Here is a 23,289-nt window from a genome sequence, read left to right as displayed (position 1 = left end):
CTCAAAGTGCTGTCATTCAGATCAACAATAAATAACTGTGTGTAAAATGAATGAGTGCCCAGACATGGGTACCTTTTTATTTTGCAATGCCAAAAAAGGTGAAAATGACATTGTTCTTGCTTGAATTTTGAAGAAAAAAATTGGCACACTTACTCTTTAGAATGTAAGGAATAATATCTGATTAAGCTCAAGAGGAATCTTTAAAAACTCTTTGTCAATATCAATTCAAATGTTATGTGTGCAGACATTGGGCTCCCCATCATACATTTAGTCTGGTTATTACATAACATAATTCCTTTATGACTGTAATGAAAAAGAAATATTCAGTGGGTTACAATGCCTTGATTGTAAATTATTTATGGGTCTAATTTAGTGTTGTGTTTAAATATATTTATGATACTTGAACAGAAACTTTTCTTGAAATTTGTACGAATAAAAAGCATGACACAGTCTCTCATTTGATGAACTTGTTTTTGTAGATAATAGACATGCTTTACAAATTTCTCATGATAATGTACTGCAACTCTTACTTCTGAAAAAAGGGGCCACAAAGGAACACTTACAAATGCTTAGAAATGGTAATATGCATGTATTTTCATCACCTTGTCTGCTTGTTCACACCCAACAAGTCTATAATTCATTGACATTATTTTTTCTGATGTTTGGTTTAGACCGGGACCAGTTCCAGTTAGGTTCTCTCTCTCACATGATCAATGCAAAGGCCATAGGTTACATCGAGCTCCCAGACTTCCCTGAAGAGGCCCCGGATCCAAGCGCTAGAGTCGTGGAGGTATGTCAACAGAGTTTCTCTCAACCCATAGTAGTTCAGTGTCTTCTTATTTTCTAATTAATCAGTTTTCCCTCCTCAACTTGGCAACAATTAATCTTATTTTTCACTCCTTCATAGTTTGAAAATAAAGTTAATTAAATGGACCAATATAAAAGTATGTAAGATTGATTAAATTGAGAAATTGCCAATTTGTCCAGAAAAATAATGATTTTATATTTTGTACTGCATTGCCAGTTTAGAGACTTCAATGATTATTTGCAACTAAATTGCTCTAATTCAAGAATGACACAAAGCACTGCATTATGAATAGACTCAAGGGGGGATGGAGAGAGAGAGAGAGCGAGAGAGGAAGAGAGAGAGAGTTGAGTGACCTAGGGCCCTGTTTCATAAAACTTGTTATCAATAATAAGTTGCAATAACTGTAATACTCTATCGAAAATGTTGCATTTGCTTCACTGAGAGCAAATCTGCAATAGAAGTGTGAGCCTTGTTATTGATATAATTTTCTGAAACAGGGCCCGATGTGATATTCATTGTGGCAAGATTTCAAAGTGTTTGAATGAATATTAGAATTACGGTGTGTATGCAAACAGATGTCAAACATATCAAAATGAATTGACAGTAGAGCACCTGAGTTATGTTTTCTGTTTAAAGTAGATATTATATCATACGTAGAAGATTTGCCTTATCGGTTTGTTTCCATTCATTTGTTCCAGGAAGCCCTACCTTGGACCAACGAGAAGGAGAAGAGAACCGGGAGTAAGAGTAAGAAGAAAGCCAAAGCAACCAAGTCTTTCTACTCCAGCTCAGAGGAGGAGAGCGAGGAAGAAGATGATGATGAAGAAGAATCCTCTTTAGGTAAGAGATAATATTAATTAGTGTTAATGAATTGGTATTGTGATTAATGATTATTATGATTATTATTATTATTATTATAATTATGACTACTATTATTATTATTATTATTATGATGAATACTACTATTATTATTATTTTTATTATTATTACAAATATTGGAAGCGATTAATAAAGTATATTAGAAAACAAAGGCAAGGTTCAACACTAACAGGTACCTCGACCCCCCCAAAATGTCAAAATGTTAACATGGCCTTCTGCATTCAGACCCTGTAGATTATCAGCCCCAGACCTCTCACACAAACAGCTAGAGTGAAGCCCTGCAAAAGGTGTAGGAACATACCAAATAGGCGAGTTCTTAAATAGCTTCAGTACGCATGACCCCACGATATCCACAGATCTTTTACAGGATGGATACGTCCTACTTGTGCATTTTAGAATAAAATCACTGCCGAGGTGATGGAGGGGCTTCATGAATACCTTTTGTTTGCCTCTTGAGAAGAATACTTCTACCTGTGTATCAGATAAATGTACAGTTGGTGCATAAATGAATACTGATTACATAACTTTCATGAGCACGATACCAGTATTCGTCTCGATGAGTTTTACAATTTAGGAACAAATTACCTCTATCAGCCCGTGCCCAGATAGTATTTACGAACTGGCTTATTCTGATGACTAAGTGCGCTACGGAGCACTTTTTGTTCTATGCAGTATGGAAAACCTCTTCTTTGATACATAAACCTTTTACTTTCATATTGTAGAAGAAGCCAGTGAATCAGGCTCGGGATCGGAGAGCGGGTCGGGTTCTGACATCGACAAAGATGAAAGCAGTGATGAGGAGGAGAGCGACGAGGAAGACGAGAGTGAAGATGCGTCGGCGTCATCGGAAGATTCTGAGAAGAGCACGTCAGAGTCATCAGAAGATTCCTCCAGTGAGGAGAGCGAGTCAGAGAGTGAAGAGGAGATCAAACCAGTGAAAAAGGTAACCAGCCAGAAGATTGTAGATATTGACAATGACATATATTGTATGAAGGATTGAATCTGTTTTTCATTCTCAAATTGGCAAAAACAATATCTCTTAATCATTGCCAAGTTATTTTTATTTGTTATTATTAATTTTCTGTTCAATATGTTGTGTCTGTAATTGATATTGTCAGAGAGTATTCAAATGTTGAGCACATATTACCAAATGGAATGGAAAAATTACTGGCCTTTGCCAGCTTTTTTGTTGCCAATTTCAATATTTGAATGCCTCAGTAGTATTTCAAGTATGTAATTAATTCAATGGAAAGGGCATCTGTACTGCAAAGTAGTAGTACATGGAAACAAAATGTACATTGCGGTACTGGGTAAGATTTTTAGGGGGTCATTCATTTGTAATCGTTATAGCATCGACATGAACATTAGATCTTGTTTTGCTTTACCCTATTACTAAACAAGTAGAACAGTTAGATTTTAAGATGACGATGCATACTGTTTTTGTTTTTTTAGCACCAATTTTGATATAATTATTTTGTTATTTTGTATTTTTCTACCGGAAAACTCCATAGAGTACTGACTGTACATAGAAACAAAAAATCAAGCAATTTCTATCATACTGATGCAAGTTGTGTTCTTTTAGTGCCAATGTAAATATTTATTTTTATTCTCTTTGTTTTTTCTTTACCAGAAAACACCACAGAAATCATCCAAGGAGCAGAAGAAAGGAAAACAGAAAGCTGAATCAACAATGCAACTCTTAGATTTTGGTGACTGTAAGTCTCTCTCTCTGTTCTTATATGAAATTTGATTATTTATTTATTCAGTTGAGAGAAATTAACTGTTGTCATTTTATGTGCATGTGGGATTGTCTAAATGATGTAGGAATCGTTGATACTTTAAAACTAGAAACCACAGTCATGAAACATTCACAAATTTCATGAGAATTTCAGTTTTTGCGAAAGTTTCAATCCACAAATTAATGAATCATAAAAAGTACAACACTTAAATTTTTGCAATTTTTAAAAATTTCTTGTTTTTTTGAGTGAAAGTTACTTTTGATAACATGTTTCTCTAGTTGCTCCAGTAGTTTAAGGAGTTCTCTATATTTCTCTAGTTGGTCCATAAGTTTAAGGAGATCTCTACATTTCTGCATGTGGTCAATCAACTTAAGAAGTTCTGTACATTTCTCTAGTTGGTCCATAATTTTAAAGAGTTCTCTACGTTTCTGTAGTTGGTCCATAAGTTTAAAAAGTTCTCTACGTTTCTCTAGTTGGTCCATAAGTTTAAGGAGATCTCTACATTTCTGCATGTGGTCAATCAACTTAAGAAGTTCTGTACATTTCTCTAGTTGGTCCATAATTTTAAAGAGTTCTCTACATTTCTGTAGTTGCTCCAGAAGTTTAAGAAGTTCTCTACGTTTCTCTAGTTAGTCCATAAGTTTAAGGAGATCTCTACATTTCTGCATGTGGTCAATCAACTTAAGAAGTTCTGTACATTTCTCTAGTTGGTCCATAATTTTAAAGAGTTCTCTACGTTTCTGTAGTTGGTCCATAAGTTTAAAAAGTTCTCTACGTTTCTCTAGTTGGTCCATAAGTTTAAGGAGATCTCTACATTTCTGCATGTGGTCAATCAACTTAAGAAGTTCTGTACATTTCTCTAGTTGGTCCATAATTTTAAAGAGTTCTCTACATTTCTGTAGTTGCTCCAGAAGTTTAAGAAGTTCTCTACGTTTCTCTAGTTAGTCCATAAGTTTAAGGAGATCTCTACATTTCTGCATGTGGTCAATCAACTTAAGAAGTTCTCTACATTTCTCTAGTTGGTCCATAATTTTAAAGAGTTCTCTACGTTTCTCTAGTTGGTCCATAAGTTTAAGGAGTTCTTTACATTTCTCCAATTGGTCTATAAGTTTAAGGTGCTCTCTATGTTAGATAGGTCAGTCCATAAGTTCATGAATATCCTTCACTAGACCCATAAGTTTTTGGTGCTCTCTATGAGGCTGTTCACACCGCAATGAGATAACGCGGTCTATCGTAGCACCCCCTTTCTTCAAGCGCGCGCTGAGCCGCGCTATCTCTCGTGGACCACCCCTAAGAGGTGCTCCAGTGGCACGCCGTTTTGGCTCGCCGTGGCTTGCTGTTGGGCGGACTGAAACGACGTTGTACCTTCCACACCGCAGAGATAGCGCGGAATAGCGCGCGCTATATCTGCCGGTGTGAACAGCCTCTATGTTTCTCCAGTAGGTCCATCAGTTTGACTTGGTCCATAACTTTCAGGTGTTCTCTATTTTTCTCTAGTTGATTCATAACTTTAAGGTGTTCTCTATGTTTCTCTAGTTGGTCCACCAGGAGAATCATCTCAGCCTGTAACACCTGCAGGACCCACCAGCATGCTAACTCCTACCCTAGCCAAAGATCTTCAAGGATTATCACTTAGTGACAAACCTTTGGTAAGAACATCTCAAACATCTTAAACATGTCTCCTAGTCTAAGCTTCTACCAACATTAAAATCTAGTCTTCAAGGTTGCATCCACTCCTGTGGACTTTCACAATGGCAACTACCATGGTAACAAGGCTCAACAGCCAATCAACATCAATGTTTCCATGGTAGTTACCATTAATGGCAAGTTTTGTGCACAACAGGCCCAAGTAATTATTTCAAACAGTTGTTTGCTGTCTGCTGCCTCACGATCTCTGAGCGAAGTTAGGGCAAAGTTAATAGCCAGAATCTCTATTCAGCTAGGGATTAATCCTTAGGATTCACATGGATTCTTTCACCTTCCAGTAATGCATTTCAAATTCAACTTGGACATCATCCCATCCAAATGGCATGCCCAGTGTCAATGACAGGGAAAAAAATACTTTAAAAATTTCGGGGGCTACTTTTCAAGCTTGCTTGCATGAAAATAACACTCTTTAATTTGTTTTGCATTGAACTCTATGCAAATTTTGGGGGCCTTTTATGACTTTCGGGGGCTCTTTTGGGCATTTCGGGGGCTAATTCGCCCCGAGCCCCCATGTATTTTTTCACTGGTCAATTATGTGTTCTACTACTGCTGATTGAGAGGGATTACCCAATCTTGGGGCTTTTTGAGTTCTTTCAGTCTTGAGTATAAAGTCCACAGGAGTGGATGAAAGCTTGCCTACTAGATGTTAAGGTTGGTAGAAGATTAAACTATGAGTTATGATTACCCCTAACAAACTTAAATTTTCTGTATCTTAACATGTGTATCTCTCATACATGTATGCATGTAGCTCTAACTCTACGCAGTTATTTTTGTTTCTTCTACTTGTAATTTCTGCGAGCAATTTATCCCTGATATAACATTTTCATACAGAAGCTAACCAAAATCAGAACTTTGTCAACCATACAGTTATTTTAGGGATATAAATGTGAAATGTTAATATCTCTCTCAATTCCCATTAACTGAATGATATACTTAAGTTTGAACGTGACTAGCACTTAAATTTAATATTTCAAAATGACTTCTTGTTGAATAAACCAAGTACTTTTAGAAGATATTAGTTAAAACTTGAGAGAAAATGCTCCTTATCCTGGGATATGTATTGCAAGGAAATGCATCCATTATGGGTTATGATGTTGCTTTCAATTTCTTGTCAACAAAGAATGATATTGAACTAAAAATCTATAAACAAGAAATATTTCTCCTATATATATGAAATTTCAGCAATTTGAAATATATATCAGTCTAATTTTACTCTTATAAATAAGGATAGAAAGTTATAAAATGGATTTGCGCAAGGAATTCAAGATATTAGTTTAATTTCTTAGAAATTTAACATACTTTATTATGTTCGTTTATTGAATTAATTGGAAAAATATTTAACTTGGAAAGGACAAGTAAAAATAGACAAAGTTGATGTGCATTTCTTCTTTCTGCATGATTTATTGTGTTATCTAACTGGACGTCAGTCCCTTTCCATCTTTGATTATTTGTCTGACTGCATGATGCTGTATTTCATCTAAATATAGCCCAATTTCAATACCTATTAACATGATATTTTCCTTAGTGGTCTTGTTTTCCAGTTTTTCATGTATTCACAGGAGGGTTAGGGCTCTTCACGATTTTACTCAGTTAAGATTGGACAATGATTGATTCCAGAAAAGAATTTTTTTTAATTTTTTTTTTTTAGCTGGTATATGGAATACTTTTTCATTCATTTGGTTGTCATCAAATACACAAAGCTGCCAACCATTCATATTTTGGAGGAATGACTTCATTTTGAATTTATTTTAGCTTGATTCGATGTTCATGTTATGAACCAAAGATTCCTCTCTATTCTGAACAAAACTTTTGTGTAAAAAAACACATGAACAAAATAAATTGTATTCCTACTTTTTGGCTTGAGAACTACCTAATTTTTGGCATGTGCGAGTTCACGATTGAGAAGAGCCCTTTAAGCCAACCATTTCTTGTTGATTTTTTCTTCAAGTCCTAAGTTTTGAATTTCTTCATGTTTTTTTGTACCAGAGTTCAGAGCAGATGTCCCAGATGGCCAAGGTAAAATAGAACCGGTCCTAGAACTAGAAAGAATGGTTTTAATCAATCATTGCATCCCATGCTTCTTGAAATGACTTGTGTGCAATTATGGGTTCAAGAGGGACAACTTTAACTGTAAAACCAGAAACTTTGCAAGATGAAACTTTGGTGAATTGCAAATATGACAAGAAACTTACGCGAAATTACGGAAAAGTATCGCTCTGAATCTGAAGCATTTCATGTATGCAAAATTGTCTGGTTTTACAGTATATCATGCTCATTCACTCATCTAGCTATTAAACAGAATAGATCTGGAGTGTTGAACCTGTGTCTTATTTCATTTGATTACCCCCCCCCCCCCCAACAACAACAAAAAATCAAGGAATTATCTTTTCAAATAAAAACTGACCCAATATCAAAGATTTGTTGTCAGTTTGATTACATTTGAGGATATAACCTTCTAAAGTTTTTATACAATTTTCTTTGGTAACGGACAGAATCAAATATTGATTTTTAAGCATGAATTCAAGTGGATTAATTTTTCCCCCAAAAAATACAAAGTCTTTGTCTGTCATGCAAACAACTGCAGTATGTCATTATAAAAGGACCAGCAAAAGATTATTGATTAATGTCATAGGTAAATTATAAAAGAATTCTATCAAATATCAAATGCTGAAGGCATTTTACATAGGTTCGACAATCCAATAGATTTAGCTTCACTGTAGTTACTAGAATCATCAGCAAAGGGATTCACACATTCACAATTATGCATTTTGATAACCTTCCACTATCACGTGTGGAAATGTATTCATCATTATACATGTCTATTATATCATTATATGCTTGTTTGCATATATATAAGCCATATTTTCATTGGAAAAAGGATTTATAAACATGAAAGGGAATTATCAATTATGTGTTATCTTGACAGCTGTTCCTATTTATTTGTAGAACTGATAAGCAAAAATCATTTGTATCATCGTTGGAAGATGGTGGTGGTGAATTGGTGATGACTGGTAGTTTATGAGATGAAATATGCCTGTGGTACATGAAATGTGTCTGAATATTATATAATGGTACCTTGTTTAATAAGTGATAAAACATATTTCTTAGATATCTCACAATATTCATATTTATAGCTTTCATGTTCAGAAATTATACATGTACATCCCAAAAATATCTGCCCTTTCTGCCTTTAAATGTTCAGCTTATTTGACATACACATAAGTTTGTTAAAAGCTCAAATAGTCCTTGGATTTTACCAAAAAAAGGCAGTGTGATTTAGCATATATTACAGGTATTTACTGCGATTTTGTTTGCAATTGATATTGGAAGATGTCCATTTGCATCTTCTTGGAGATCATCATATTCATTCTGAAAAATTAAACAATAAAACAATATATTACCAGAACCTTCATCCATGAAAGTTATGCAAAAGTTGTGAGGCATTATAAAAGTTTCATGCAAGGAAATATTACAAATGAGATTATATTGCAGCATATTTGATTTCATTTCAAGAACTTGTTGTGCTCCAAATCAAAGGGAACTTGGCATTTTCTGAGTTGTCTGACAAGTTTGTTTTGACTATAAAATTATCAATAAAGGAAATCAATGTATATAAAGCCCAGCAAGAGTTATTTACCGGTACTCCTGATAGTAAAATCAATGAAAGCATGTGGGAAGATCGGGTTATTGTCAAAACTTGCTTGGTTCTTCACTGGTAATTAATGTTTTATTTGTGTTTGCTTTAAAGACATCTTCATGATTTGACTAAACTAAAAAAGGAAAATAGTGGCAAACACTATCATTTGAATGAATTTGTGTTTAGATTTAGAAATAGTGATTGGGCATGTGGAGAGAATGCTATTCTTGCATTTTGTACTTTTATTTAGTGTATACGTAATTTATTTATTTATTTATTTGTTTTTTTTTTCTAGAAATTTAATATATTTGGTCAGTTTTGTATGTTTTTATTAATTTTTGTTTTTTATATTTGTAGCTGATATAGTATTGTTGTGGATATTTTGATAACTAATAGTAATAATAATAATTTTCAAATAATATTTTTATTTATTATCAAACTTTAGATAAATAATTAGACTAGCGGATACATGTAGATGCTTTTGGTGGCCTTTTTTCTACACTTGTAACGCCAATAGAGTGTGTAGTTTATAGTAGCATAAAGCACATTGGTGTCTAGATGTGTATAATTAAGAATAACTTGGGTTAAAACAATATACAGATACATGTATGATTGATGATTCTACATGACTTTTCCCTTTGAGATGCTCAGCCAGTGTTCAATACAGATTTTCACTACGATTATATCAGCCTTTTACAATTTCATAGAAACACTTCTCAGAAGTCACCTCGAGGTACTAGATACATGTACCTTCATGCAAGAAAGTAAAATGTCTGTCAAATTTATGTTACATAAACAGCAGTATCAGTAGTTTGTACATGTAAGTGTAACATTGCCTTTAATAAATGTGATTCTTTGAAAGAAGTTCAAAATTGATCTAGCTTTCAATTAGGATCATCAACACAAAAATTGGTAGAAAGAAAAGCAGAATATGTTGCATTTGCACATAATGCCACAATGAACAAACTGCAATTTTCAAATTTATTGCACAAATGAACTTGTTTTGTGTTTTCTACAAATACTCACAATTCCCTCTTAAGCTAAAACTCGAAGATATACATAGCGCCTGCATTGTACTTTTTCTCTTAATGATACATGTACATGTACTAGATGAAAGTACATGCAGTTCATGAATTGTTGTTACGCCTCTGAAACAAAGCAGTCAACCAATTCTAGGCTAGTTTAGTTTCTATCATGACGTGTTGCCAATTTGCTATGAGATAGTACTAATGATTAAAAAAGTTACGTCAATACTTTTCATCTTCCATACAGGCTGGTGGAGTTATGTTTCCTTCTAAGGAGACCTTTGAGCTTCTGAATCGGGTCAACAGTGGAGGTTTATCAGCGACCTACCGATTCCCTCGATCGACCTGTATCTACTCGACCACTATGGTGGCTGTAGAGGTCACTTTCGTCAACAACAGTAGCGCCAAGATACAGAACATAAGCATAGGTAAGGAGTAGTTTGCAGGAACAGACCCTTGTCGGCCGTAATGTAAAAACAGGGTCTGAGCTAGGAGACTATACAGAGACTTACGGCGTAAATATTCATAAATAAATGATGCACGCCAATACAAACTAAAACAACAACAACAAACATTCATAGGCCTTTGCTGCTCCTGACATTGACATAATCTTCTTCTTCTTCTTTTGGTTTTATTTGGCATTAAGTCAGAATCGAATATTTTTGCCATACAAATTTCTTTCAATAATACATGTATAAAAGTATGAAATAAAGTAGGAACTGGGCTAGGCTTCACTCAAGAAACAATAATTATTTAATTGTAATGAAGTGTCAAATATAGGGTCTGAGCTTGCAGACTAGGTACGAAGGAGGATAGGATAACATCAATGAGTTACAAATTATATTTTGAGGAGGTGCACTGATCAATGGTACAGTGGTGGGTGGGGTTTTAGGCAAGGAGGTCACAGGTTCAAATCCAAGTTGGATGGCATTAATTTCTCATTAATCCAAGTGCCTAGAATAGGACTGAAAGGCATCGGTTAACAATGTTAAATCTGAGATGCATGGCCCTTTGTGTTATCAGTGTCTGTGACATGGTGTAATATTGACGCCTTAAAAAAAATTGCCCTTTAAAATGATCAACAAGTGCCTCAAAAAGTAAAGATCTTTGAGTGACCGGTTTTGCCAAACTTGTTTTACTCAATAGACAGTAGTATTATGACAACTGTTAGGAACACGCAAAATTTGATTTTGATTCCGAAACATGAATATCTTTATAATCAGACAGGTTCCTGACTGACCTAAAGGTTTATAATTATCATTGCAGCATGAGCTAAATCCAGGAATTTGTTTCAGAATCTGAGACAAAGTTACCCAATCCCTTTAAAGTAGTATTAAAGACTTAATGCAGGTTTGGATCCAAGTTGGATTACATTAATTCTTGTTACCAAGTCCCTAGTATAGGACTTAAAGCAGTATGTCCGTCCGTCCACCCCCCCCCCCAAGTCTGGTTAAATGAATCAAATGGTCAAATGTTAAAGGTCACAGGATCATTCATCAACGCACAAACAAACATGCAGACAGACTCCAGAAGCATATGAAAGACGCCTTTATATTCATCTTGTTTGTCCATTTCTTTTAGGAGAGACCAAGTTGGCAGCTGGTATGAAACTGCACGAGTTCCCAGAGATCACCAACCTTTCCGTCAGTCAGTCCACAACGGCAATCATTGGCATTGACTTCAGGGACACAACACAACCTGCCAATTTTGAGATCTGGTAAGTTCAGCGATAATTAAGGAATGATGGTGGTGATGATGATGATGACGATTATTATTATCATTATTATTAATATTATAATCATAATTATTGTTAATATTATAATTATTAAAGCCCAAGTCCACTCCAATTTTCAAAAATAATAGCATGTTGTAAATAAATCAAAGGTTAAAACTGCCAAATATCACGGCGTACTTCAATCAGGTGATTTTTAAGAGTGGTTTTGTTTTGGATATTTCAAGCAAAACATTTAAATTGCCGCACGGACGTGACGTATGCTCCTCACAACGAAAGTGCCAGCAGTATACATTCTGACAATAGGGTATTTTTGTAATGTAACCAAATTTAATGCATACGTCTTTGTGATGTGCCTCGATACAAACTATTTCATTCACCTGATAAGAATAATAGTATTTCAATAGACAATAGAATCCAAACTGCAACATTAGTTGCTGCCAGGTAAGACAAACATTATGACTTACCCTACCTAACAACACTTAATATATGCAGTTTGCATTCTGACTGTTGAAATACTGTTATCTTATCAGGTGATTGAAATAGTTTGTATCGAGGTACTTCACAAAGACGTATGCATTAAATTTGGTTACACTACGAATCTGTGTTGTGAGGACCCCACGTCACAAAAAATCCATTGTGGGGGAGAACCGGCTCGATCATTTACTTGTGTTTTGCTCATTAAACAAATTATTAAAAATAAGTCGTGAGCACCATTTTCCAAAACCAAGTTGTATTGGTTTTTTTTAGATTTTTGTCTTTCTAATCAGCTCAACTATTCACTTATACTTTAAGCATCGTCCGGGAGGTGAAAAGCAAAGTTGGTGACTGTAACCCTTGGATCTCTTCTTGGGTGTTTTCCACTGTAACCTCACCTGCCCCTAAGAAACAGTACTTGTGTACACTGTCACTGTATTTTAAACTACAATATAACTTTGTAGAATTAGTATTCAAAGGCTAGATTTTTAATGCAGTATATAATACATGGAACCCCTTACATTAAGAGCATAATTGGTTCACTTTAATTAATTTTCAGGCTTCCTGTCAGAAAAAAAATGTAATCTATGTACTTTGTTTTATTTGAGACTTCCTTGGTATAAGACAACTGTACTAAGAATGAGATACCATTTAATATGCTCTTCAAACACGATCGAAAACACTTTAAAAAAATCAGCTTAAGGGAAATTTCAATACCCTATTGTATTTTCCGTGGAAATCATGTTCCAATTACGTAGTACATCATTGCAAGGTTGAAGCATTTTAAAAGATGGTGGACAAGGTTATTGAAATTTGCCTAAGGTTGATTTTTGGGAAAGTCTTTTACATTTTACTTTCATGTTTGTATGATTTTCTTTGTCTTTTTTGTCTTCTTTTCAGTACTGAATCGCGGAAGTTCAGTGTGACGGTGAAAGCACCCATAGGAGAACTCTTACAACCCATCGCACTCAGTGAAAGAGACTTCTTAGGCCAACAATGTAAGCTCATCATCAGTTTTAATCAACCTTGAATCTTTTAAAGCCCCACTGCACTACTTATAGCTATACTTGCACCCTCTATATAGCAAACAATGCCTAATCAGTGACCATTGTTCCCCCATGGTTCCCTTTTTCTTATGTTAATTGAGAGCTGATTTGATGAGATGACCATCTGTCAGTGACCATGCAGGGAGGTCTAATCCCTACTAGCCAAACTAGTGCAGATAGGCTGTAACTACTTGTTCTCCTTCATTGACAAAATTTACCGTAATCTTAGCAAATGGAATAAACAAACGTGCATTGTGAAAGATCATACTGACATTGGGGCACTGTGCTATTCATAATTTTGACCTTATATTTCGAAAGTTATGTAGGATCGAACATTTGGGCTCCAGTTGCAGCATCCACCTGGCTCATACCGGTTTGGAAGGCTTAAATGTCCTTGATTGATAGCACAGTAGATTAGCTTTCAAGCAGCCTCCCAGTATGACTGAACAACAAAGAGGCTGTGCCCACGCCCAATTTAATCTCCATTTATTTATCTTTTATTATTGTCCTTGTCTTATAGCCAAACTAGTAGGTTTCTCAGTCAGTTTTCCAATTTGGTACAATAACCTATATCTGTTTATGCACAGATATCTCTGAATTGTCTGATGTATGTATGTATGTCATTGTTATTTTCTTTATTTGACAGCTAAGCTTACGGGTATGAATGAACACTCCGATAAGTGCGACATAGACGCAAGCAACAGAGAAGAGAAAGATTTGATCAGGTGTGTGGGTGAGACGGCCAACATTCAGATCGTCCCAGCCAGTGATCCCAGTAAACTCATATACAGGTAAGACCTCAGATTAAAGATGGTCGTACGTTTTGTGCTGCTCAAAGATTCAATCAGTTTCATTTTGGCCTTTACAAGCCATTTTCAAGCCCTTTCGTTTTGGGGGAAGTTCTACATTAGTATTGTTTTTCAAATATCATTATGATCTTTAGATAAGATATTTTCCTACAATAATGAATAATCAATGACCATGATTTGTACATCCCTTGAGAGACCGATGCCCGTAAACGGTGAGAGCAAACAGTGGCATGAACAGCCTGCCATAGTTAGTCCAACTTAAAATTGTGAAAACGACCCCAAAGAGTAACAGTTGACCTTCCTCTATGTCTTGTGAAACCAGGTTCTCCGGAAGGACGGTATCCGCCGGGACGTCGGCCCTGTTGACGGTGCAGGTCTTGAGCGAGGGCAAAGCTAGGATCACGTCTAACTGCGAGAAGATGGTGATTGGTAACATGCTGGTCAAAGATATCAAGAAGGCGCTAGGAAAGGCGTGATGCCACCCATAGCTTTATTTAGGATTCAATGCAAAATACGTGGTTTATAGGATTTCATTCAGTGGGTGTTGTGGTAGAATATCGTCATTTGTGAAACAGAGTTTATCCAGCAGTCATTTGCATATTGTTCGTTTGGAGCGAGAAGGGCATTAACTTATGTACTTTAAAGGGATAGTTGAGTTCTGTTGCAGAGGGCGCTACACAAAATAAATTTTTTGTGAGATAATGAAAAACTGAATGTCAAATTTGAAAGAACGTAATATTTAAATGACAAAACCATCTTTGTTTGATCAAAATCGGTTCAGAGACGGCTGGTATAACAATTTCTAATACTTGTGTACCATCACAAATATTAGGTATTTTGGAAAAAATTGAAAAAAAATGTTGAGAAAACTAAATGACGCCTTTTACGTCGTATTTCAGCCAATGCTGATGTTGACTTTTTTGTTGGCATTTTCGTGTTGCTTATATTACGCACAACCAGCCAGCCCATGTATTGTTATTTTTAATTAAATAATTAATTAACGGTCACCATTTTTTTTTGCAAGTGGAGCTGAATTGGTATGCTCGTATTGGCTAAATTTCACACATTTTGGGGTCTAAAATTACCTTCATAGCAATTTTAGGTTCTAAAAGGGCACTAGAAATGTCATAGATAAGAATAAGAGCAATAACCATGCACTTTGAAGGCATTTGCAGTCTGAAAACAGAACTGAACTATCCCTTTAATACAGATATAACACCCTTCTGGCTCTGACTATATCCATTGCTAGCTTTCTCATGTGGGAAAGGGAGGTTGCTCATTAAGCAAGCAAGAGAGATGATTTTGAAAATACTGACGGCTTTCACGAGTATTAAAAGACTCTGTTTGCCCTGCATTTGCTGAAAAGATTGTACACTGACAAATGAACAAAATTATACATGTATTTTGGACACCATAGTGTATTACATTCCTGGCAGGCTCATTATCCTATGTATATCTATTTATATCTCTCAGCCGTTATATCAAATTATTTCAGCAGATATGTTTTATTTGAACTTTCTAACATTCATTGGAAATGTAATATTTTGTGAGACTATATTTGCCATTATGTCACCAAAAAAAACCCATCTAGTCATACCATGATGTGAGGAATGTGCATGTTCCTGTTTGAGAGCAATGCTATCTCTAAAATGGATTTCAGCAATTATGTACCATGCATTATCCAAGTTAGTCGTTGCATTTCTGAATTTTCGACCATTATTAATCCATGGTCTCTCATTGGACATGTAGTATATTTCCAAAGATTAGCTAACCTTTCTCTAAAGCTTGTTTCAATACACAAGTGTTTCATACAAGTTTTATACAAATATAAAAACATCAGAAATCTTGTTTTCTTGTTACAAAGGAGTCAGCAGGTATGAGATGTATTTGATATATGCCTAAGATTACAATGTTTTAGATGGCCTGTATTTGAGATGACCTGGGAAAGATTTTTCTTTTTTTAATTAGAACCACTGCTGTGTTTAAGAATTCAAACCTTGCATGTTTAATTATGAGGAAGATATTTGCCCGAATTCACAAAGGGGGTTTACATTTAACCCAAGGTTTTATAAATCGTGGGTTATTTAGCCTGGGTTAAATCTAACCCATGGTAATAATCCATGGTCTAAGCTTGGCGTGATGTCGTCATATGATGCGTTAAAACGTGGGTTAAACCTAAACCTCCTTTGTGAATTCGGGCCATTATATTAGGGCCTTAACTCACATGCGTTAATGTACTAGTAGAGTCAACGCTTTTCTGGCTCCAAACAGATAACATGAATGTGAGAGTTTTCAAACAGTATTTCATATTCAATGTCCTGAAAAGCATTCCATGGTACAGTATAAAGCATTGTCTTAATGTTAGTGTGCAATTGAAGAATAATTGAGACTGTCTTGTTTGTGTTACAATCATTTTATTAGCTGTAGTAAGTGTAGTGAGCTATTGTCTATTCTGAAGCTCAAAATGTAGCAAAAATCGTGTGATGTATCAAAGGCAAAACACAATAGAAAAGCTAACTAGATGCTAGAACAAAGAATTTTTTTAGTGATTCATTCCTCGTAGATTTGCCTTCATCAAAACCGTACGACTATCCCTCTCATCTCCATGTACTACATCAGTAACTTAGCAAATATGTGATGGCAAATCATGGGACTTAGAGGGGAAGTGCGCTATGATATTACGTTGGTTTTAATAGAAGCAGACAAATTAAAGGAACCGGTCAGTGAAAGTTTGAGCAAAATCTGATTAAAAATAAGAAAATTATGAATTTTTGAAGGTGCGATCAATCGAACACAAATTGACAACTCTGTGACGAATCTAGCGAGGTCCCCGTCCATTTGCTCTGTACTTTAACAAAATCTGTTTCTGTACGACCCCTGTATGAAACAAATTTTTTCTGCTATCAATAACTAAGAAAATGAGGTTGATGAAATTTTCTGTACTAAGCAAATTGGTGAGGACCTCGCAAGATACGTCACAGAGTTGCCCGTTTGTGTTTCACTGATGACAAATTAAAAAACTCATAACTTTCCTACGTTTGATCGGATATTGCTCGATTTTTCAATAATTATTTGTCTCTCTTGTTTTTTCTGCTTTGAATAATATCAGCTAATTATCAGCATGGACTTCCACTTTAGTACAAGAATATATCACCCAAGCTAGAGTTGTATTTCCCAGAGTCCTCCACAAGGGTAATGGGATTTTGTATCAGGTAATGTATTCAAGATCCCCATGAAGTAGGACCAGCTAATATCATTGTTATCAATATAAGATGTATGTCTATTGTGCAGACCCACAAACAAATATGTTTGCCTACAGATCCACCTTGTGTTAGGTTATGCATTCTATTCATGTCAGGCATTCTGAGCCAAAATATTAGATTGCGATCTGATTTGATTTGATTGACCAACAGCATTACAGTAATACATTTCATACACTGTGTTTACATATACAAGAAGAGAAACTATTGGTTGGTAATATTTAGGATGTATACCCATTGCACATCCACTTTGTACCAAGTGTAAATACACACTTTGCACAACTGCCTCAGACATAATTAAGATAAAATACTGTTATTAATGATAATTATATTCAGTAAACTAATGGGAAAATTACATATGTACCACAAAAAAGTGGTATATGATGTATTGAGGCACACAACCAATGAATAAAGCATGCAAAATACATTTTCTATTTCAGTGTCAAAATGCCTGATATATGTTTCATATTTATATCCTTTATGGTGATGTTGTGGGTTAAATCTAACAGTGTGCATCGAATGATGATAATCTAGCACCATCATGGATAAACTATTCGAATCCAATAGATTTACATCTATAGACAGTATTAAAAATGCTCAATATTAGAATGATTGTATCAAAAGCATTTATATTTGCTCGCATCTCATAAAACTACTAGTGTATGCGCTTAGTAGCATACAGATTTATATTTCATTATTTTACACTAGTACTATCTTTGAATTGTATTGTGGTAGCTCCCCTTTGTTTCACTCGTAATTATCATTTTCGTTTAATGGATGACATTAAATTGCAGAGTACTTATATAAATTATGAATAAATATTGATATATATGACTTCATACTGTTTCATTGTGTGTTATTCGATAAGAGCTAGCGAAAATCGTAAGACTGAAAGTTTATGTTTATGAGGATGAATGTTTTGCTTGATTTTTTAAAAATCTGATTCGAGAGCCTGATTGTTAAGAGAATCAAACATGCTGAGATATACAATCTAGTAGGAATATGATATTAGATTCCATGTTGTCAGTTAGGTAGTTTATCAGAGAGTAAGAAACACCACGGACATGATCGCAAAGACTTCCAAAATATAAATTAAGGCAATCCAACAGCCTTGTCCATCACCTTCTGAGTGTGCGAATATTACTATGACGCATTACGTAATCCAAACATGTTTTCTATTGGCACAGTGCCCCCCCCCATTTTTTTTTCTTCAAGTACCCCTAAAGTGACCCCTTTTTATATATGAAAATAAGTGCCCCTTTTATTTCTAATAAGTGCCACATTCTTTTAAGTGCTCCTTTCACATATGATAATTGCCCCTATTAAAATCTGAGAGATGCCCCTTTTACTTTAACAAGTGTCCATTTCCTTTGTTATAAGTGCCCCTTCCAATTCTCATAAGTGCCCGTATTCATCTCTGATAAGTGCCCCTTCTCACGCCTCTGATAAATGCCTCTATTAAAATCTGATAGGAGCCCCTTCACCTCTTTAACTCTTTTCAAATTTGAGAGATGCCCCTTATATTTTGTACGCTCGCATTTTTATATTAACAAATTTTGTTTCGTATTGAAGATCTTTTCAATCTTTCGTGAATAGGATTATTTTTCCTCTTTAAAAAATGTAAATTTTCGCACTGCCACCACACAAATTTCAAAATTTGTGCTCGCTTGCAAATAAATATTTTAACCATCACACAAACTGCAAAGTATGGACCATGTGAAGAGAGAAACAAACAATAAAATTATTCCTGATAATCAAACCACAATGTAAGGGGTATAAGGGCCTTTATACCGATGTATACAAATTGTATATTTTCGCTTTGAGGTTTCCCTTTGTAGGTGCCCTTTTTTTCTCCAGAAAGTGTCCCCTTTTGTTGGTCCTCCCCCCTTAACCATTTAAACATTGCTCTGCCACCCTTTAGCTGCTCCTCGGCCAACATGTTGAGGCGCCACTGCCCCCTTCTAAGACTGAAACGTCATCGCTTCAATAAAGGATTCCGACAACGGAAGATAACCCCACTCTGGCCGAGAGCCAATGGATATGTACTGCATTGAACGTTTAAGAGATGCCTATATAGTCAAAGTTATCAGAACAGCCCATACCGGAAAGAACAACTCTTCAGATTTCTTCGTATGTACAGAGCAACACCATACACCACAACGATCATATCCCCAAGCCTAGCTCTCAACGTTAGAGATATAAAGTTTGTGATTTACCACAAGTTACCCCAACCCCAAGCAGAAACAGGTGAACAGAGAAAGATGAAAAACAAATGTAACGCCCCTATTACGGTACAGGGGATCTAGAATAATAAAATGAAGAGAATAAAACAGTTGCTTGTGATGAAATCGGTGTCAGCATGTAGAATGACTTTTATTACTCTTATACCATCGCAATAAGCAAGAATAACCATATTTAAAAGTAATCAATATAAAAATGACGAATGCAACGATAAAGCTATATCATATAAATCTGCATGAGCTAGATCTTCTTTGATAATAAAACCTAATCTAACCTCTAAGTTTATAAACAGCTTAAAATTTATGTCTATAATACAATGAAATACAATTTTTTTACCTGGCGTAAACTATATCACGTTATGTACATAATAATTAAGTATATCCCAGGAAATAGAAATGGTTTGATTGCAGTTCCAACAGATTCAATTAATAGTTAAGTATCTCATCTATGAAAACATGCGTTGCAATTCTGGTAAATGAATGATGCACTTATTTATCTTTTCATCTAAAGGTTAAGCATAGAATATATCCTGCTATATGTATAACCTTTACGTTCAATAACCAAGCAATTCCAAATTACTTGTGCATCCGCAAAACATAATAAGCGAGATAAAACTATATGCAAATATTGAACTATAACAGCTTTATGTTCTCTCAAAAACCCACAAGGACAATTAAATAAATGGCTTGTAATGATTTTTTGAATCATCTGAAAATAACGAATATAAATAATTGCAATAAAATGACAGAAAGCATAGTGAAAGCATTAATTCCTTGCTCTAGGTTTCCTTTACTTAAACTTAAAAACAATCTCCCTAGCTGGAGCAAAACCCGCAAAAGAAAACCCTATAGTTTTGAAATGGGTTTCTACACACAACTACCATTCCATGATCCGTTCATTCATATCATAAGCATAGTCCCATTCTTCTACCGATTCTATACCTTCCAAAGTATAATAGTAAAACATTGAAATAGTACACATTAATGTACTTGCAAAAACTCATTAATTCATTATACTGTTTAATAACAATATACCGGCGATATATAATGTATCTGAACACTTAAGTAAATCAGCATTAAAACACTCGCAAAGCCATTTGGATGCACATTTAAAGTCACAGAGTTGTACATGTCTCATTCATAAAAGTCAATTTATTCCTGAAATGGAATATACTAGTATCAAGAGGGTGATACATGACATTAATGACAAAAATTACGTGTACAGCTAATAGTTTGATGTAAAATAGAAACGAGAATAAGCCTGATACCTAGAATGATCCGATGAAGAGAAGAAAACGGTTGCTTGTGGTGAAAGTGGTGTCAACATGTCAACTGACACATGGCACTACCTGCACTCTTTTCCTTTGTTTCTCCTCAGCTTCCAGAACTCTTCCATTCTCCAAAGTGGAGGAGTTGTATTTCTTTAGAGGTACCATTTTAGATTAACTGATTTAGGATATATAAGGTCAATCATAATGTGTGTTTTGCTCAATATTACTGATTTGTTTAAATATAATGTATTTATATATATATATATATATATATATATATATATATATATATTAGGGAGGGAGGTGGCATTATTTATCAACAAAACAATCAAATCTGTTGGGCCTGATCACACTATGTACAACGTCTGCTTTCAGAGACAAAAACATGGTCAAATATCAGCCAAGGGAACGTGCAGACCACAAAAATACAAAAAGCGAATTCACAAAACTAGCTGTACAAAGTCCACAGTCTTATTATTCATCCCACTTCTCGGTCTCAGATTTGTACACCCTGCCATCAGGTAAGACAACTGTATCAATGACACGAGAGTAGCCACCCTTTCTTTCCTTAGATTGGTTGGGTTTCAACCCCTTTTGCGCAACCTCCTTCTTCGCACCCGCTACCTGTGAACGAGCGGTAGGACCGGTGAAATCAGCCTTCTGCGCAACCTCCTTCTTCACATCCGCTATCATTGAACGAGCGGTAGGACCAGTGAAATCCTCAGCAGTGGCAGTGGCAGTGGACGGACCATAACGTGAATGCAGGCGCGTACGCAGGGGGGGGGGGGGGGGGGGGGGGGGGGGGGGGGGGGGGGGGGGGGGGGGGGGGGGTTAAACCCCCCCTTTGGTATTTTTTTGTGTGTAAACCCCCCCCCCCAAAAAAAACCCCCTAAAACCCCCCCTTTGGATCCCTTTTTTTTTTTTCTTTTTTTTTTTAAATTATAAAAAAAAAAAAAAAAAAAAAAAAAAATACTCCCATAGTTGACCTAAGAAGGTGACCTTACCCCCCCCCCGCAATGGAGCTAGATGTCAAATTTTCAAATTTCGAGACCAAAAAAAAAAAAAAAATTGTCCTCTTACCCCCCCCCCCCCCCCCCCCCCCCCCCCCCCCCCCCCCCCCCCACCCCCCCCCCCCCCCCCCCCCCCCCCCCCCCCCCCCCCCCCCCCCCCCCCCCCCCCCCCCGCTTATTCAGCGGTCGGCTGAGTCGTTGCGAAATTTTCGGCCCGATTTATAAATGTTAAAACCCCCCTTGACAAAATCCTGAGTACGCGCCTGCGTGAATGAGTAGGCCTACTTGGAGACAAGGGTGTCTTCGGCCGAACTTTCAGTTGTCCTTTCTCCTTTTCTGCATCTCCAGCAGGCACTGGAGTAATTTTGCGTTTTTCCGCTTTACGAATGGGTGTTGTCATCTCTGAAGAGGATTCATGATCAAGACTCTTTTTCTCCGCATGTACTCTATCATGATGTCTTGTGATGTCACATTGGCGATCGGCGGTATAGGAGCATTTGTTGCAAGCGTGTTCTTTCCGAGGAGAATGGGAATGTTGAAGGTGGTCTTTCAGGTCCTCCACTGCATTGAATTGGTGATTACAGTGCGGACATCTCATCCAGAAATCACTTGTTTTACCTACTTCAGACATGATGCACGAGTCAGATATTCCTAGGGAGAAAAAGAAGAAACAATGGAGAACATTATCCATTATGTGAAAATGATCGAGGTATGCACATAGTCAGATGTCACATCGCTCAGGATATCGAGGACATAAAATGGCCCCATCACATCTATCGATACACGTTCCATGGAAGCACCGACATTGTATACCTGAACTGAAGTCAGGCGCGTACGCAGGATTTTTTTCGAAGGAGGGGGGGGGGGGGGAGGGTTAAAATTTGAAAATCGCGCCGAACATTTCGCAAACTGAATAAGCGGGGGGGGGGGGGGGGGTTTGAGTCACCCATTAGCACAATTTTTTTTCTCCCTCCAAAACCAAAACACTCACACACACACAAATTGAGGGGGGGTTCGACCCCCCCCCCCCCGGCCCCTGCGTACGCGCCTGCCTGAAGTGGTGCTTGAGGGTGCCCAGATGGGTTCTTTCCTGGCCTCACATACAAGGCAAAGCTTGCACCAATTGAAGTTCAACATCAGTCTGCATGCGACTAGGGCTGCAGTCAGGGGCATCGCTAGAGACGGGGGGGGGGGGGGTGGGGCCTACCTTTATATCAGGATATTGTCGGTAAAATTGCGCTGACGTCGGAAAAATGAGAAAAGGGGGATGAAAAAAAATGAGAGGGAAAGAAAAAAAAATGAAAAAAGAGGGTGGGGGAAAATGACAGGAAAATTTAAATTTAAAAAACTGCAAAGGAAAAGAAAGCAAAGAAAGCAAAAAGAGAAGAAAAAAGGGAAAAGAGAAAGGAGAGGGGCAAAAGGAAAAGATAAGACAGAAACGGAAAACATGATAAAAGGAAATAAAAAGAGAAACTGAAACCCCCAAAACGTTTCAAAAAAGGTTAAATTTACGTTATCATCCTATTTTTTTTTACCGTTTTGGGGGCCTAGGGGTGGGGGGGGGGGCGGGGGCGGGCCGGAGAAATCGCTACGTGGATCTGCGCCTGGTCAGCTGTGTCGGTTTTCTCGCTCGACCCGTTGTGTACAAC

The 23,289-nt window shown here is 36.4% G+C and overlaps 1 protein-coding gene across 3 annotated transcripts in view; it reads left to right on the top strand.

The window, feature by feature from the left end:
- Window positions 1–14,441, top strand: part of LOC115920654 (AP-3 complex subunit beta-2-like) — a 42,722-nt gene extending 28,281 nt beyond the window's left edge. The window contains exons 16-26 of one of the 3 annotated variants that reach the window (XM_030976962.1): window positions 672–790; window positions 1,507–1,648; window positions 2,410–2,630; window positions 3,318–3,402; window positions 4,963–5,075; window positions 7,120–7,149; window positions 10,043–10,223; window positions 11,377–11,512; window positions 12,905–13,002; window positions 13,697–13,841; window positions 14,182–14,441. In XM_030976962.1, the coding sequence (XP_030832822.1) occupies window positions 672–790; window positions 1,507–1,648; window positions 2,410–2,630; window positions 3,318–3,402; window positions 4,963–5,075; window positions 7,120–7,149; window positions 10,043–10,223; window positions 11,377–11,512; window positions 12,905–13,002; window positions 13,697–13,841; window positions 14,182–14,335 (1,424 nt within the window). In that variant the 3' untranslated portion in view covers window positions 14,336–14,441. The remainder of the gene's footprint in view (window positions 1–671; window positions 791–1,506; window positions 1,649–2,409; window positions 2,631–3,317; window positions 3,403–4,962; window positions 5,076–7,119; window positions 7,150–10,042; window positions 10,224–11,376; window positions 11,513–12,904; window positions 13,003–13,696; window positions 13,842–14,181) is intronic. The other 2 variants (XM_030976965.1, XM_030976963.1) reach the window with 2 other exon arrangements.
- Window positions 14,442–23,289: the final 8,848 nt, after the last annotated feature.

Source organism: Strongylocentrotus purpuratus, unplaced genomic scaffold, assembly GCF_000002235.5.
Source record: "Strongylocentrotus purpuratus isolate Spur 01 unplaced genomic scaffold, Spur_5.0 spur5_scaffold_9, whole genome shotgun sequence".
Classification (NCBI taxonomy): domain Eukaryota; kingdom Metazoa; phylum Echinodermata; class Echinoidea; order Camarodonta; family Strongylocentrotidae; genus Strongylocentrotus; species Strongylocentrotus purpuratus.
The sequence above is the reverse complement of the archived record's forward strand: the minus strand, read 5'-3'. Positions and strand labels throughout refer to the sequence as shown.